Source organism: Cyprinus carpio, chromosome B20, assembly GCF_018340385.1.
Source record: "Cyprinus carpio isolate SPL01 chromosome B20, ASM1834038v1, whole genome shotgun sequence".
NCBI lineage: Eukaryota > Metazoa > Chordata > Actinopteri > Cypriniformes > Cyprinidae > Cyprinus > Cyprinus carpio.
The window spans coordinates 7,104,256-7,121,201 of record NC_056616.1 but is presented as its reverse complement, the minus strand read 5'-3'; the positions used below and the strand labels follow the sequence as shown (position 1 = coordinate 7,121,201).

Sequence of the window (16,946 nt, the reverse complement as noted above, 5' to 3'; positions counted from 1 at the left end):
GGACTTTGACACTGTTATTTATTTGGCAGTCTAATAATTTTCAGTTTGGGATGGAGTGACCCTTTAATGCCTTTACTGTGTTCTGCTTGTGATTTAACTGCACTCATTTTATCTGTCAACTCTATTTTCTATCACATTCCTTTTTCTATGTCCTGTCTTGTAGTTGGCCTGTTTTGTTGTGTAAAACACTTCATTAGTGGGAACTACAGTATATATCATGAGAGGTAAGTTTACTGCCATGTCGAAAGTACAAAACCACCCACTCAACTGCATCTGCATTTTATTGATGTTGTCTGTTCAGTCAAGTCTCTTTGCACTGTTTTGAGATGTACAGAGATATGCAGGTATAATCCTATAGAATACATTTTAAAAGTTTTGACAATAGTTGGTCAATAGTAAATGATCACCATGTCTTGCTGGAAGGGTAATACCATTAGTAGCCCTTCAAAGACATGTCAATAAACTCAAAGTCATTAATTAAGTTAAAGCAAGTCCTAATGCATCATTTGTATTATCAACGTGAATGTTAAAATCTCCAACAATCAGCGCTTTATCAGTGGTAACCAAAAGGTCTGAGAGGAAATCTCCAAATTCTTCTAGAAATTCTGTATACGGCCCTGGTGGTCTATACAAAGTAGCTAGAGCAAGAGATACGATAGATTTCTTTTGCATATCTGACAGTGTAACATTAAGCAGAAGTATTTCTAATGATTTAAACCTGTATCCTGTTTTCTGGGTTTAAGGATTGGTTAGTTATTATGGTCCAGCTAGCCACTGCTGAACAATATTTATCTGTGGCTCTAGCTCTAGAATCATGTCAAATGGCTTTTATAGGTATAGCACAATTTGCCTGCAGAACACTGTACCCATGAGCTTCAAGAAGCAAAGATGGCAGATTTTTAATCACATTCTTCAGGGTCCCAAGAAACTGCCATCAAGATGAATGAGAAAGCTAACAGTTCTTTAGGTTTCTCTGATTAGCCAGAGCATGCAGAACACAAAGTGTGGTTTCTCTGGGCATCTATTTCAGTAATATCTATTAGTTGGTAGAGACATAAGAGACATTTATGAGTGGTTAACAATAACTACCTCACCAGTGGTGAATCCCAGTTTGCATACTTATTATAATTCTTCAACTTGAACTAACTGCATGCTGTCAAAGTAAGTTTAACTTTTTTACTGCCATTCTGGTTGTTAGAATCTTGCTAACTTTACCACCCTTAAAAATTCATAGTGATTTAATGTTCATACATGTAAACACTGCAAAAGCAGCTTTGCCTTGAATTCATTGATCATTTTTGAACAAAGCAAATGCTTGTTACAAACCCCTGAGAACACTTTTGTTGCACAAGGCATTACAGAATGTTAGCTCAAAATGCATTCATAAAATCATACTTTGCAGATCCACCAGAAACAGTGTTACCTGGGTGCCGATTTCCAGTGTGCTCCGATTTGGCCAATATTTACCCAGTATCTCCATGGCTATGTTTGGAGTAATATACAGTACTATCATGCTACTTTTACTTTTGCTGCAGTATAGAGTATGTATACTGTGCACAGCATTAAAATTAAGATTGTGGCTAGAAAAGATACGGCTAAAACCAGAAGCTAACTATAAATTACGTTTTCTACCTATTAGATTGTATCTACACCTACCTCAACCCTAAACCTACCCCTTACAATAATGCAAAAACAGTAATTATTGCTGTACAGTGTGACAGTTGTATATTGATGTGTGCATGCCCAATAGATAAATCTGTATACCATCTAGCCTTAAGTGAACATTAATGTGTGTTGAGGTACTGTAGAGGAATCCTGTACTGTATTATTGGCAGCATCCAAATTACTTGAGGTTTAGCTTTTGTACTTGACTTGCAAATATGCAAATACAAATATGCACTGCATGGTTACAGCTAAAGCAGAATAAATATCGGACCAAAGCGCAAGACCATAAACATGATTCTGCAAATTTGAGTAATTTAACTTGTGTAAGCAAATGCTGTATTATACTACTATTACTATACATTTAATAAAATATACATTTACAAACATTTATATAATAATGACATTCAAAAGTATGCTTTCATACATTATGAAGAATTTATGTGTTTTTAGAAATATCTCAATGCAGTTTGGATGGACTTAACTAAACTAAGAAGAACTCGGTTGTTCATCAATGATCAGTCATGATTAATTTCACCACTTCTGCCAACAGACCGGATGTGGTTTGGCAACAACAGATAGAGATATTCTGTGCAAAAAAAAAAAAAAAAAAAAAATTTTATTACCAAAAGTGGCTTTGAAAACAAAACCTAGTACAAAAAATATATACAAATGATATTCAAAGAGTCAAACAAAGGACAAAATTTCTTAAGCAAAATCCATCAATCAGGCGGTAAGATCAAGTTACGTCCCATAACACATCCTCCACAAATCTTTCAAGAGGAGGCAATTTTCTGGAAGCCTGAGTAGGTGCTTCCTCAGCAGGACAATTCTTAAAATGCTTCCCAAGTGCAAGTTAAACCTGAGAACAGTCACAGAACCGTTACAGCATTCAAGATAGAAGATATTCTCAGAATTTAATCTATAATTTTACTCCTTGGCATGTTGCAACCTTTTTGGTCAAACTGCCAAAATTTGCTAATTTTTGCACCAAATTGGATAAAATAACCATTTTTACATAAATTACAACTGGATTAAAACTCACTGATTTATGTGAGTCATGTGCCGACATTACAGCATTATTTTCATTCTGTTTCACAATCTATTTTCAAAGGGATGTTCCAGGTTCAGTACAACTTAAAGGTGATGCATGTAATTTTGTTAAATTACCTTGTATTCCAGCTATATATGACACATAAACACATGTACACACAATATCAACTGAATATTAAACTGGACATGGTGTAAAACACTGATGGTATCAAAACATTTCTCTGTTTGTTTCAGCATTCCGACACAGTGATATCAGCTCAACCAATAGCGTGAGTTTGGGGCAGGACAATCTGGTTATCTGACCAAGCCAGGGGTAATGTTTGGGAAACCTTTTTGAAAACTGCCATTATTATTCCAACTCCTTTGCTGGAGCTTAAGAAGCTTAAGAACCAGGAAGACTACTTTAAAAATAGTGCTTTAATCAGTCCGAACGGCAGAGTTAGCATTCATAGCTAGTATTCCATTCCAAACATTTCTGAGGATTTCTCCTAGCTGTCATTTTGATAACAAATCCAGAGAAAGAATAAAAAAAACCCATGGTTAAAACCACAGTAACACACTCAAACTTTCCAACGTCTGCGAAGTAAATCGGTTTCATTTCCTCTGCCAACCCTCACATCCTTATCTTGGTCACAGACTGGCTGCACAACCCTGTGTGATACCTGAATGTCTTTCAATACTGCGGAAACCAGTGAACACTTTTGCAGCTTGATTTAGGTAGAGCAACATTCTTTGGTCTTGAAATGTCTTTGTTGTTCTTCACATGCTCCTCCTTGTGTCACCTCAGCCATAGTGTCCTTCTCATCTGAAAAATCATGATTTAAAGCAGTGCTGAATTTTTTAGGACATTTCTGGTTTTAGTTCTAGTAGATCAGACTCTGTCAACCAATGCTTTTTCTCCTTTGTAACAACTGGTCTTCTGATACTTTGGACACTGAGAATCTTGATCCTCCGTTGCTGGTGGTAAGGTTAGGCCTTTGAACAGGGCTCTGAAAGACTGATGGGTCTGATTTTCTGGAGTCCCATGCACAACGTCCAGGCTTCTCTTCTCTCTTATTTTTAGTGTCTCCTTGGTGCTCTTTCAGTAGTGTCTGCTCCTCTTGGTTGTTGTTGAGGCCATCCGTTGACTCTCCAGACTTGACGGTGCACATGTTCATGCTGACGCTGAAGCGGCGTTTCAGACGAGGAGAGTGATCGAGTGGGATGACCATGCCGTGCAATAGGTCACTACAGCTCTTGGACCGTGTCAGTTCCTCCTCCGGCTGCTTTTTCTTCCTTCTCTTACCTGCACCGATGGCTTGGATGACATCACTGTAGTCTTCAACCTTCTCAGACATGAACTCAAAGATGTCAATGACGCCAGAGAGAGGTGATGGCTTTGGGGCTTTTTTGACTTCTTTTTTTACCGGTACATCATCGATGGACAGCCTGTGGCGTCTCAACCTTCTTTTCTTCAGGACTTTATGAGCCTCGACCACCATATGCACATTCCAGCTGAAGAAAAGTGACAACCAGGCAAGACCCAGGCAAATCCATAACTGCACAAAGAATTTGTAGAGAGTTGGGTAATCTTTATCTGGGTTCACACCTATATGGAGAAACAAAGTGAATTTCCTTTATTCAGCATAACAAGCTAACAGTTTAATTTGCCTATCTAGAGCTATTTTTACACAGTACAGAATCTGTTTTTAAGCTGTATATGTTTATACAGAATCACAATCACAGGAAACGATGCATCATAAGTTGGTTCACGTGTACAGCGGACAGAAAGATGCAAGCCGAGAGATTTGCACCAAGCTAAAATTTCCATTTGCAATGTACGCCTTCTCTCCACTGTGTTGAAGGTGTAGGTTTTTTTTTTTTTTTTTTTTTTTTTTAGATTTTATAAATACCAAAGACCACCAAATTTGATGAATACTCACTCAGCTATTTTCATGTACACAGAATGTCGTACTGTGTATGGAAAATAGTAAGCAGGGTAAAAAAATTATTAATTAATTAATTAAACTAAATTAGTTAAAAAATGTTAATTGAAATAATTGTTAACGGAAATAAAATTACAAAATATACGTCTCTGTGACAGGAGCATCTAGTGCAGAAAGTGCAGACATGCATATCATTTAAGGTAATGGAATATAACACTAATAATAAAGAGAATAAACAAATTAATAATAATAACAAAAATAATTTTAAAATGTTGTTCCTATGCAGCTTCATAGAAAAAAAGTGTTGTACTATTAGTTAGGCAGTGGTGATGAAAACATCTATCTCTTGCTGTTAAATGTATAAAAATACATTTAGTACGTTTTTTTTTTTTTAATCTGTCAAATTTTCATCAGACCACAAAGCACTTTTTTGCAATCTCTTTGTGGTTCCTGGACCACAGTTTAGTATAATCCCTGCGCTCCCTTACTCATATTTTCTTCAGCACAAATGTTAAAATCTATTTGCAATTGTTCAGTTACCTGCTACATAGTCACCAAAACCAACAGTCGTCAAGGTGGTGAAAGAGAAGTACAGGCCTTCTAAGTAAGTCCAGTCCTCAAAGTGACTGAATACAAAGGCTGGGAAGATCAAGTGAACCAGGAAACCCCATAAAAGGAATACAACTGTGCAGGTGAACTGTACTTTTTTCTGTAGTGAAAGAGAAAACATGAATGAGGGTGTTAATAATATTGTTTGTCTCTTTGAAAAGTGAAGGCTTTTTTTTGTTAATGATGTTCTTACCACAGAGAACCTCCTGTGGAGGAGCACCTGACTCAGGCGCTTTGCCCTGCCACCAAAAAATGTACCCAATTCACTTATCCAGGTGAGGCAAAGAGGAATGCCACAGAGCCCATACAGGATACAGAATAAACGGCCCCCAGATGTCTTTGGCGCAACATTGCCATAACCTGAAATTATCGAGTAGACAAGTCTGTGTAAAATATTGTTATTCTTTCTAAAATTAGATCATTAGGTATGAAAGCCTTTTTTCTCCACAATCAATAAATCAATCAAAGGTAACCCTTTTTTTTTATTATACATTATAATTTTTTTAATCAAAAAACCTTACGTTTTTCTCAGAATTGCAAAAAAAAAAAAAAAAAAAAAGTCATCAATATTTATGAGATACAATCTCAGAATTATGAGACATGGCTCAAAATAAGATGCAAGATATAAAGTCCCAATTTCGAAGTCCAAATTGTGAGATATAAAGCCATAAACCCATTGCAAAAGTTATTTTTTTCTCAGAATTGCATGTAAACAGGTGTAAAAAGGAGAATAACCTTTTCAATAATAATGATAATAATAATAATTTTAATAATAAACCTTAATTTTATTCTGTGTTGCTTCCATAAATAAGACACCTACAGGTCTGTGAAGTGAACCACTGTATTTCTAAATCCAAGAGGCATTCCATCGAGTCTGATAATAATGCTATGATATTAAAACAATAAGATTTGCTCTTTAAAATTGTTATTTTTGAGAATTATTGTGCTCTTAACATTGTCACAAATTAATAAACATGATGGAAGGTTGAATCACTGTTCAATGTTTCGATTTCGCAAACGCACATTTCAACATAAAGGGTCAAATATTATGATTATATGTGCCAGCTGGGTTTTTTTTAATAATAAAGAGATAGAAGTATTTCAAATTTCTAAGCAGTACAATGCATCTACCTATAGTAGTGATGACTGTGGCAGCAAAAATAACTGCGTTCTCCCAACTCCAGTTGTTGATTTTCTTTTCTCCTGTTACAGTCACACCTTTTCCAGCCGCCGCAGCCACAATCTGATGTTGAAACATAAAACAAAATATTAACTTAAATATGTTATTTAACAATAAATAAAAATGCCAAATAAGCATATTTGAACGTAGCATGAAACTAGAAGAGACATAAACTATGTATGCATGTAAACAAAGGAAGAAATAATTACATCTCTGAGAAAGACTTTAAAATAAGCAATTATATTTCATGAATGTGTCTTCATGTCATCTCAACTCACGATGACCCATTTTATTTTTTACTCCAAGGTGGAAACAGGCTTCCATACACAAGTCAAAACAACAGGAAAAGAGGAAGCGTGTTTAGTGTTCGTGGAGATATCAGCATGACGTCTTCATGTACACTAGTTAGAGTCAGCACCCTTAATTAGTGACTATACAAACGCACCCAACCCAAATTGACTGAGTATAGGACGCCCTACAGTTTCGATCTCCTTCTGACTTCAGTCCAGTCTGAGATTTCACTGAAACAACTTACTTTGAATGTACTTTTCATGTCTTTGAATAACAACAAAAACACTATCTTTCAGCTTGTTCATGTAAATATCAGTATTTAGCGTACACCACCACAATGGTGTTGCTTGAAAAGTAGAGGGACAGGCTTTCTTTACCACATCATGTTACATCATGCTCAGTAAACAAAAGTATTAATATGGTAAAAATTTTAAAATCAGCTAATTCAGTTTTAAACAATGCAATGTGTTTCAAATCAGCCTAAGAGATTTTGAATGTTGCAGTAGTAGCCTACATATAGTATTTCCACAATAACATTCATCCCAAGTCTTACTGTTTAAAGACTGTGACACCATTCATGGCATAGCTACTTTCAGAATCAATCCTGGAAATGACATTGCAAGAGTTGTAAAACAAGTAAAGGCACTGATGAACACAATGCCATTCACTGTATCCTGCATATTTACTGGTGCTGTTCGTAAAATGTTCTTCAAGAATACTGAATTAATAGTTGATGTTTTCAGATAAACGAATATTTGCAATACCATGTTCTCTGGTGACAAATCACAAATGCTCACACACCTTTGTGTGTATATAGTAAACATCTGTGGTTACAATATGAGATAATATTTCAAACTTAATTCAAACTTAAAACATAATTCATTTTTTTATATGATGATACATCATGAGCCAGTTAAATGTGTAAAAGAACTGGTTTGTTGATTAATCATTGAAATCATCTGGATCAGAGCCGGCCAAGCCACTAAGCGACCTTTGCAATTGCAAAGGGCCCCGTGGCCAGCAGAGGGCCCCCTAGAGTCACTGCTTACTAGTGGGTGAAAAAAAAATCATACATCAAAAGTAACATAAAATAAATAAATAAAAACAAATGGGCCTACCGCGCTCTTTATCAGGCATCATGATAAGCACAGTTGTTATTTATTTAGTTCTTTATTATGCCGAGTTCCCCGCGAATCTTGACCCTGACTGACCCCTATGATGTCACTCGTCACCTGGTCAGTGTCTGTCAGTCAGTTACTCCGACGTCTGCGATGTCTGACAAGAAACGAAAATATCTTTCTGGCCATGAAAAACGACAAAAGAAGAGGCTGGAAGAAGAGAAGAAGCAAGAAGATAAAGGTACGTAAAGCCGTAGGCTTAATTTTCCGATAGCTGTATGGATAATCTGCAGTCTAAAAGTCTTATATTGGGATGCAAACATTTACAGGGTGAGGGAGTTGTGAGGTTTTGCGCTTGTGTTCTCCGACTTCGCGTGCAGCCGTGCACGAGCGCAAAACCTCACACCAATCGGTGATTGGTTGGAACACTATTTCAGACATCCCAACCTGCAAAAAGTCATTTCAGGGAGGTATCCCGAAGCCCCCCCCCCCCCAAAAAAAAAAAAGAGGAAGGAGGACAAGGATATATTTCACCACAGAACATGACTTTACTAAAAGATATAAAAGCATAAAATATTATTTCTATAAGCTATAGGCCTATGCAATTATTCGTTAATTATGTTTAAATATGTAGATTATTTTTACTATTTATATAAGCTGCTTATACTATTTATGTAAACTGTTTTTATTTATTTTCCATTGCAACTTTAAACAGGTCTAAGGAGTTTGTTGTTTTCATGTAGCCTTGGCAACTAGCCTGAATAATATGCACATGAAATGAAACTTGTCAACTCGCCTCAACATGCCTTTTCAATCATTTAAACCCGCCATGGGCAATGCTGAAGTCGCTGTTACAAATAGTGCAGCGAGCAAGACTGTCATTATCTTTGACACTTATAAGACTTGTGTGTTAGACTTTGTTTTATTTATATATTTTTTATTTTTTTGTCGCACTCTCCCTCGGCCATGGCGCTCCTGTTTCTAGATAGACATAACTGATTAATTTGGTTCGGAAGAAGAGATAAAAGCCCGCCCACACTGACAATTGATTGGTTGATTTGCCGAAACAGGCCAATCAGGATGCTCTCTGTCTTACATACGGTTCGCACACACGCACACTTGCACACACACGCAAGGTCTCTCGCTCCCTCTCCCTCTCTGCCGTGCGCACGCTACACGGTTTGAAACACAGTCTCTGTCTCGCATGCGCTTTTGCTCGCTCTAGATTCCGGGAGATTTTAACTAATTTGCGGGCATCAGGGAGCCGCTATCATTATGCGGGAAACTCCCGGGACTTCCGGGAGACTTGGGATGTCTGCTATTTGTTTTGGTTTTGAGTGGTTGGTGAAACCAATTGTTTTTGTGTGCAGATCTCAGAGCCTAGGCTGCCTACAGAGACACATTTTTTTTTTTGACGGCCTGCTTATGGGGCAGGCACCTAGCGGATCGTTAGGAAAGATTAGATGAATGTGATCATTACGGTTGGGCCTTTTTTGGGCCTGAAATCGCTGATACAACCTTTAATTCAATGTTTTGTTTTCTAGCAAATTACTTTTTTTCAAGCAGACCATGTATGCATGTGCGCACACAAATACACAAGTTTGGATTTTAATAGTTCTATTGAAATGTTACCTAATTCTTATTATTGTTACTATTAATCTTGTTTGTGGTGTGTTTTAGATGTCATTGTTAATTTTGTTTATTTGAAAAATTCAAACATTTAAATGTTCTATTTATTATTTATTTTATATAATATTTTATTTAAATGTTATTCTATTTGCTCTATTTCATTTAAATTATATATAGGCTGTTGTTTGTGCCTCTTAAACTCTGGTGTCAATTAAAAATGTTTCTTTGATGGTCAGTGAAAATCACTTTATCAGTCACTTTATTCAGCAAGTTCATCAGTGTGTGTTCGTTGCACTGCACTGCCATTCAGCTCAGTGGTATCATAATTTTCCTGTTGGACATCAAACATGGAACTCAACTCAAGAACTCAAGGTCTTTTATTGTCATTCTGTACATGTTGCCACATAAGAACGAAAAACTTACTCAGGACCAGCAACGTAAAAAAGATAATTAACAAACAGCATACATAGAATAATTAAAACATAATTTAATAGACTAAAAAATTTTAAAATAACATAGTAGATATAATATGTACAGTATAGTTATAAGGTAGTCATTGCTTTTCTTTAGGCCTTACTTAAAACGGTCAAAGGGGCCTACAACCAAATTTTGCTTAGGGCCCCCAAAGGTCTAGGGCCGGCTCTGATCTGGATTGAATAGGGTCAAATGAATCAGAATGAGATTTTAAATGCATGTTTTGTGTGGATTTTAAAACTTTTAGGGTTTTTTTGTGCGCTAAGATTAGATCTAGAACTTTTTGAAAATAGCCTACCGAAGCGAAACAGCCGCTTGCTTTGTTTTCATATTCGACGGATAAAGCACGTGTGTGTGCGTTTTCTCGTGGTACCGTCGCGTTTGAACGAGTCCACAAATGTGGGCTATGACTGACAAAAGCACATTCCTAAGAATGACTTCGCCACTTTTATTGCCCACGGGGGAAAAGTCCACAAACTTGGAACAACTGCGCCTCAGTCTTTTTCTCCCGTCACCTCCAGAGATTTGACACGTTTAGGACAAGGTTTCGCTTTGTTTTGTTCATGCGCAAGTGCGTGAAACTGTTACAAACTAGGTAAAATTGTTTAAAATGCTCTAAACTTGCATAAAATTCAGACGAAAACTTCTTATTAGTCGCTTGTGTGTGAGACGCACCATAGCAAGGTTATATTAGGCTATTCAATAGCTGATACTTTGGCTAAACACTTGGAAACTTTTTCAAAGAGCTTCTGGAAATGTTTACCTAAAAAAAAATTAAAAAAATCTCCAAACTGTTTTTCTAAACACCAAATGAGGAATCAAATTATAAAGCCTACCTCAATTATCAGGTCCAAATCATCCTTTTTTAAGCAGGGATATTTCTGTAATAAATAGTCAGTGTGGTTTTTATAATCGTCCAGAGCTGCTTTTAAATGCGGCTCCTCGAGGATCTGAAATATCGCGGCTCCGATGGACAAGTAGAAAATGATGATTGAGGTCAGAAAAGATCCTTTATCTGCCATAATACTTAAGTAGATTCTTCTCTGTGCTCATTACATCAAGTAACAACCACTGTTAAAGTCTCCTAAGTTTCTGGTGATGTGTTACTGAAACGCAATGATGCGGGTGAGGAGGAAGTGAAATTCGGAGCCACGCCTGGCTGTAGGTGTGAACGCGAGAAGTGCCTTGTCTTGCCGTAAACTGCGTGGTTTTGCTAGAGGCTACGATTTTTGTGAACTTTTCTTTGGTTTTTAATATATTTTAAATTGCATTTTAGTTTTGAAGGAACGACTCAGTGAAACAACACACTTACAAACATTAGAGATCTTTTCTCAGAACTTATACCCACTCGTCTTAGCCATTTTTTGTATTTACTTTTAAGGTGTTTGCTTTTAATGGAAGTGTGTTGGTTCCTCACAAGTTCACACAGGTGCACTTGAGAGTACACACTTCAAAAAAAAAAAACGACGTTTTTTTTTTTTTTTTTTTTTTTTTTTTTTTTTTTCCAAATAGGATGTTTTCACACAAGTGCCACAGATGTTTCCTAAAGGACCATCCAGGGAACAGTTCTTAAAAGAACAATTTTTGTAGAACATTTTAATAATCAAAACTAAAGAACCCTTTTCCAGTATGAGGAAACTTTTTTCTAATTGAAATGTTCCATGGATGGTAAAGTTTCTAACCAGCAATGGCTATTAATCACTTTTATTTTGTGACTCATCACATGTACAGAAAAGTTTCACTTCCAAAATTGTGTGTGTGTGTGTGTGTATATGTGTGTGTGTTATATATATTTATTATGTATATATAAATGCACACACAAATGCTTGTAAATATTTCAGAAAATATGTTGTTGATATATTAAATATATTTATTTATAATATAAATTATATGAATATAAATACAGACGTAAATACATGTAAATATTTTCAATATATATACTGTATGTGTGTATATAATAAATATAAACAGAACAAACACATATATTATGCAAACAAATACTTTTATATTGTATCTGATTAATCACTATATATATATATATATATATCTGTGTGTGTGTGTGTGTGTGTGTGTGTGTGTGTGTGTGTTTGTGTGTGTGTGTGTACATAAATGTAACTTTTTGTTTTGTTATCTAATGAAATGTCTTTCATGCATTTCTAACTGTGGCAAAGGTCCAGTTACTTTGGAATCGGTGTGTTAACATTTCTTGCGTTTCTTTCACTTTTGTCTTGATCCCTTCGTTGAGATAAAAGATCATAGATGTGTGGTAGTTTGCCCAAGTTTCAGTCAGGGCTTTTTTCTATTTAATTTCTGTTACATTGCTTCTAAATTTAAATTACTAATCTTAAAAATCAAAGATAATCAACATAACAATGAAAAAAATGCAATAACTTTTACAAGACATGTTTACAAGACACATTTCATACTGAAGTTCTCTTCCTTCTTACCAAGTGACATACTATATATAGTGGTAGATATCCATCTTACTGCTTGAGCAACATGCTGTATCTGTTTTTAAAAGGAAATGTGCGTCAAGGTTTCTTCTCTGTGTGAACGCCGGACACCTAACACCATTTTTCCTACTTCACACCTGAAGAAAGCTATTAAAAGTTTAGGGATTTTTTTACAATATCCTGTGACCTTTAAATAGCAAATGCAAAGGCCTCTGTGAATTGAAAGTCAGATTCCCAAACAGGAACTCATGCCTACAGCAGAGTGGAAATCCTCCTCCTTTTGTAACGGGATGGGGAAGGGGGGCTCTTCGTGCATGCCTGAGCTTTGCCACTCCTGTGCAGATGTCAAAATATCCTCCTTTTATTGCAGGCTATGTGGCATGTTGTATCTTGTTGCATGTAACTCTTAAGCTTACTGCTTAAACGGATAGTTCACCCAAAAATGGAAACTGCATCATCATTTACTCATGTTTTCCAAACCCTTCACAAAAGGAGATATTTTAGTGTATTTATTTATTCATTCATTTAAATGAATTGCTTTGTATTTATTTATTCTTCATAAAATTCTAAATGATGCTTCCAAGTGATTCCAGATGATTAACTTTAAAGCCAGCTAGATAACATCACTTTGGTAACTTATTTAACTAATTTAACACTTCACAATAATGTTCAATATGTGCAGGGCAATCTTTTCTTATTGTCGAGCCCTTTTTATGTATTTGTTAAACATATCAGGTCAGTGCATTTAGAATTAGACGTACCACAGTCAAAAACACCACTTATTTACAACTATTGTTAAAAAATATCATTGCTATTTCAAAGAGAGTTATAATAGACACGGTCACAAAATACTTATAACAGAGCACCAGAATTGATTTCACTCTCAATTGCAATGGGTTTTTTATCACAGGAAAAGTTGGATGTGGAACACAGAATGTCTCTTTAGTAGTGGTAATTAAGTTTTTTTTTAAAGATATTAAATAAAAAGCGCTGATGCTTCATCGTTCTCTGTCTGTTGGAGCACCAAAAGTCCAGACCCACTTACGTCATCCAGAGGTTCCTGTTTTATTGTGATGGAAATTTTGGATGGCAGGGACTTCTCCAAGGAATGAGATTTGTCCTGTGCCAGTGTGCAGATGGATGCATGGGATGCCAGAAGCATTTTCAGCTGCTCTTTCTCCTGTTGCAGGCAGCTCACCTCTGCAGCACGATCTGCTCCATGTGCAGGCGCTCAGTCTCCTGAAAACAAATTCACAGCTGGATCCCATTAGCATGTGCTGCTGGTAAATACGTAACAGATTCCCCGAAGCAGAGTGTACTGCATTTTTAAAAATAAAGGGTGCAAAAGGAGGTTTTCATAGCAATAACATAGAAGATCAGGTTCCTTAAAGAACTCTGATTCTGACGGCACCCATTCACTACAGAGGATCCAACAGTAAGCAAGTGATGTAATGCTAAATTTCCCCAAATCTGTTCTGATGGAGAAACAAACTCATCTACATCTTGGATGACCTGAGGGTGAGTAAATGCTCATTTTCATTTTTGGATGAATTATTCCTTTGAAGGCTCATGGAAACACTGATGCCGATAAACAACTTTTGTTTTTGAGAGTGTGACTGTGCAGTGGAATTCTTGTTTTGATTTTCAAATTGAAACTTTATGGAAATGTTAATTTATGTGTTGTTAATACTTGGGTGATTCATTATTCATATGTCATTCTTAACAGACTCTTTGTACAATTACAGAAGTCTCAAGTTAAAACTGGACGAACAAGATGTATCAGAAAGGTGCACCACCCTGAACACAATATGAAAATAAAAATGGCAGTGCAGCCCTATTATTCACCTCCTGAAGAAGGTGAATAAGTTCTCGTCTGTGGTTGCGGGGCTAGTTGTCACACTGTATAACACACCTTTCAGGCAGAAACCATCTAATGAAGATTTTCATTTTGTTTTCAGGACAAGCATGTCTTGTATGTTGTAATAATTTATTTGTGGTATTTTATGAGTTTATTTTATGCCTCTATTCAGAAATAATAAAATGTTATAATATGTTGCATTTTACCTGTGCATTTCTTTTGAAGCTTTCTCTGTGAGCTGCTGTAGGTTCTCTGGTCTGCTCCAGACTCTCACTGGGCATCACAGGCTCGATTATCCAGCGCAGCTCTTGTCTCGATGTGACTGCATTGACAGTGGCGATAAAAGGGCTTTTGGAAATCTGCATCTCGACCTGGCTGAAAAGAGGAGAGAAACAAAAGAAAGATGTGGTAAATTAAACTAGAAAATATGGTAAATATTGTGTTTCTACATAGCTTACATATGGTTAGATATATGGTTAAAACATGCAAATTAATTGATCTAAATCATAATTACTCACCTGATAGAGCTGGAGATATCGCCTCCAGAGATGCAGTTTTGTTCATTTGCGTTATATCTCCAAATGAAATGGTTTGCCATGGATTTATCCTGGTTCAGATGTTGATATTCCAGTTCCACCCATGCACTTTTCAATCAGTGCAGCAACAGGCATTCACTGGCCTAGTATTGTAATCATCTGAATGACGAATGTCTCCTAAAAAGGGCAATTGCATCAGAGCGCAAGCGTTTCATGGATGTGGAATTACCTAACTGCATTACGTCATGTTTCCATGCACTATAGCGGCACACGCTCCATCAGAAAAAAAAAAGCTTAATAATATATGTGTGTATATATGTGTACACACACACACACACACACACATTCAGTGTCTTACTGTTATTAAACTTAGCCAGCATTATTATTATATAAATACAAAAATCATATAAAACAAAACATTATTATTCTTACATTTTTATTGTAGTATTTATAAAACATCTTAAACCATCATTAAGTTGTTTACTGTTTTTCCCCAGGAGTTAAAAGAGAAATTCTTGAGTCAAAAAAGTGTGTGTGTGTGTGTGTGTGTGTATATATATATATGTGATAATATTTTTGTGTTAAATGAGAAAGTATCAAGTAGACATTCCAAATTGTAGCTTTAGAACTATTTGATTTGATTCAACATAAAATGAACAGAGTTTGTGTAAGATGTTGCACTACACTTAGCTGTCATTGATATTGTTATTTCACATAAACATTTAGGCTACAGCCTAACATAAACTATGTGGAACATAAAAGAAGATCATTTGAGAAACATCTCAGTATTTTTTGTTGATACAATGAAAGTCACTGGTAACCAAAAGAGCTTTGTTACCAACAGTATTCAAAATAGGCCTACCTTCTTTTATGTTCCACAGAAGAAAGGTTTTAATTGACATGAGGGTGAGTAAATGATGACAGAATTTAATTTTTAGGGGGTGAACTATCCCTTTAATGTTTTTATTTTTATCATTATTATTATTATTAAATTATACTTTAAGTAAGAAACTAAATCTGCCAGCAATTGAAAGTACATATCAAAAATTGATTCACTTAAATCGTCCAATTCATTCAAGAATTAAGTAAACGGCTCTCTTTATGAATGGGCCTTTGAATCATTGATTCACACGATTCGTTCAAAACGCGGATTCATTCAGAAACTAAACACTGCTCTGTTTCTCAGAGACACGCAACAGTTCTGCTATGGCTTTAAAGTAATATGTTCTCTGCTATATTGAGCAAATCCATATTATTGTGTTTAAAATATAACACAATATCAACTTCTTATTTACTGTACTGCTGTATAAAATCACATTTAAACTCATGATATTCGGGATAAAATCAGCACTCGTGTGATATCGCTTATGGTATGATATAAATATGAGACAAAAACACATACAGAGGCATTTTTGCACCAATATCTTGAATTTTAGGGCATAACTGCATTTATGGAGTTATTGAATATTAAATGAATATTAAAACTATATTAAATGTGTGATAATGTACAGGTCTGGGGGCGGGGCCAGTGCGTTAACTGTGTTAAAATAATTTAATCGCGTTATTTTTATTCTAGAACTAATTCATTAATGTGTTAAAATGACAGCCCTAATATATATATATATATACATATATTCTTTACCATTCATTTCTGACTTCCTAGTAATTGCTTGAGTTATTATGACTCATGTCCATCTAGTGTTTCTATTAAACTCTAGGCAAAGTGCAATGTTATGACTAACTGAATCTAACAAACATGTTCTTTCGAACCATAATTAGCATGTAGTCGTGCTTGGGTTTATATGTTCCATATTATAGCCATGCTGGAGTTAATGAGCAAAAGCACAGAGCGTAGACTAAACACAGAGACCTTTGCCTGCATCTGTGAGCGCTTGAGTGTGTTTATGTATGTGTGTGTATGTTTTTAAGTGTGTGTTTAGCAGGGAACAGCATGTGCTCGACCACACGCAGTTGTGTAAGAGTGAATGTCACAAAAGGATATTCTCCAAGGCTCAGTATTATCACAGCTCAAATTACATTTTCTTGCTCAATAGCCTTTTCAGAGATTCAGAATACCTTACCTTCAGACTGAGATGCATTACACATAAGACAGGGAGTTTGTGTAAATGTTATGTTGTGTAAAATATAAAACTATGAG

The 16,946-nt window shown here is 35.8% G+C and overlaps 1 protein-coding gene across 1 annotated transcript; it reads right to left on the bottom strand.

Annotated features, from left to right (window-relative positions):
- Positions 1-2,088: 2,088 nt before the first annotated feature.
- Positions 2,089-11,117, bottom strand: kcnk5b (potassium channel, subfamily K, member 5b). Its single transcript, XM_042746426.1, has 5 exons — positions 10,778-11,117; positions 6,381-6,492; positions 5,443-5,609; positions 5,181-5,349; positions 2,089-4,303 (listed from the first exon to the last, which is right to left on the bottom strand). The coding sequence occupies exons 1-5, from the start codon at positions 10,961-10,963 to the stop codon at positions 3,597-3,599; spliced, it is 1,341 nt and encodes a 446-aa protein (XP_042602360.1). The 5' UTR covers positions 10,964-11,117; the 3' UTR covers positions 2,089-3,596.
- Positions 11,118-16,946: the final 5,829 nt, after the last annotated feature.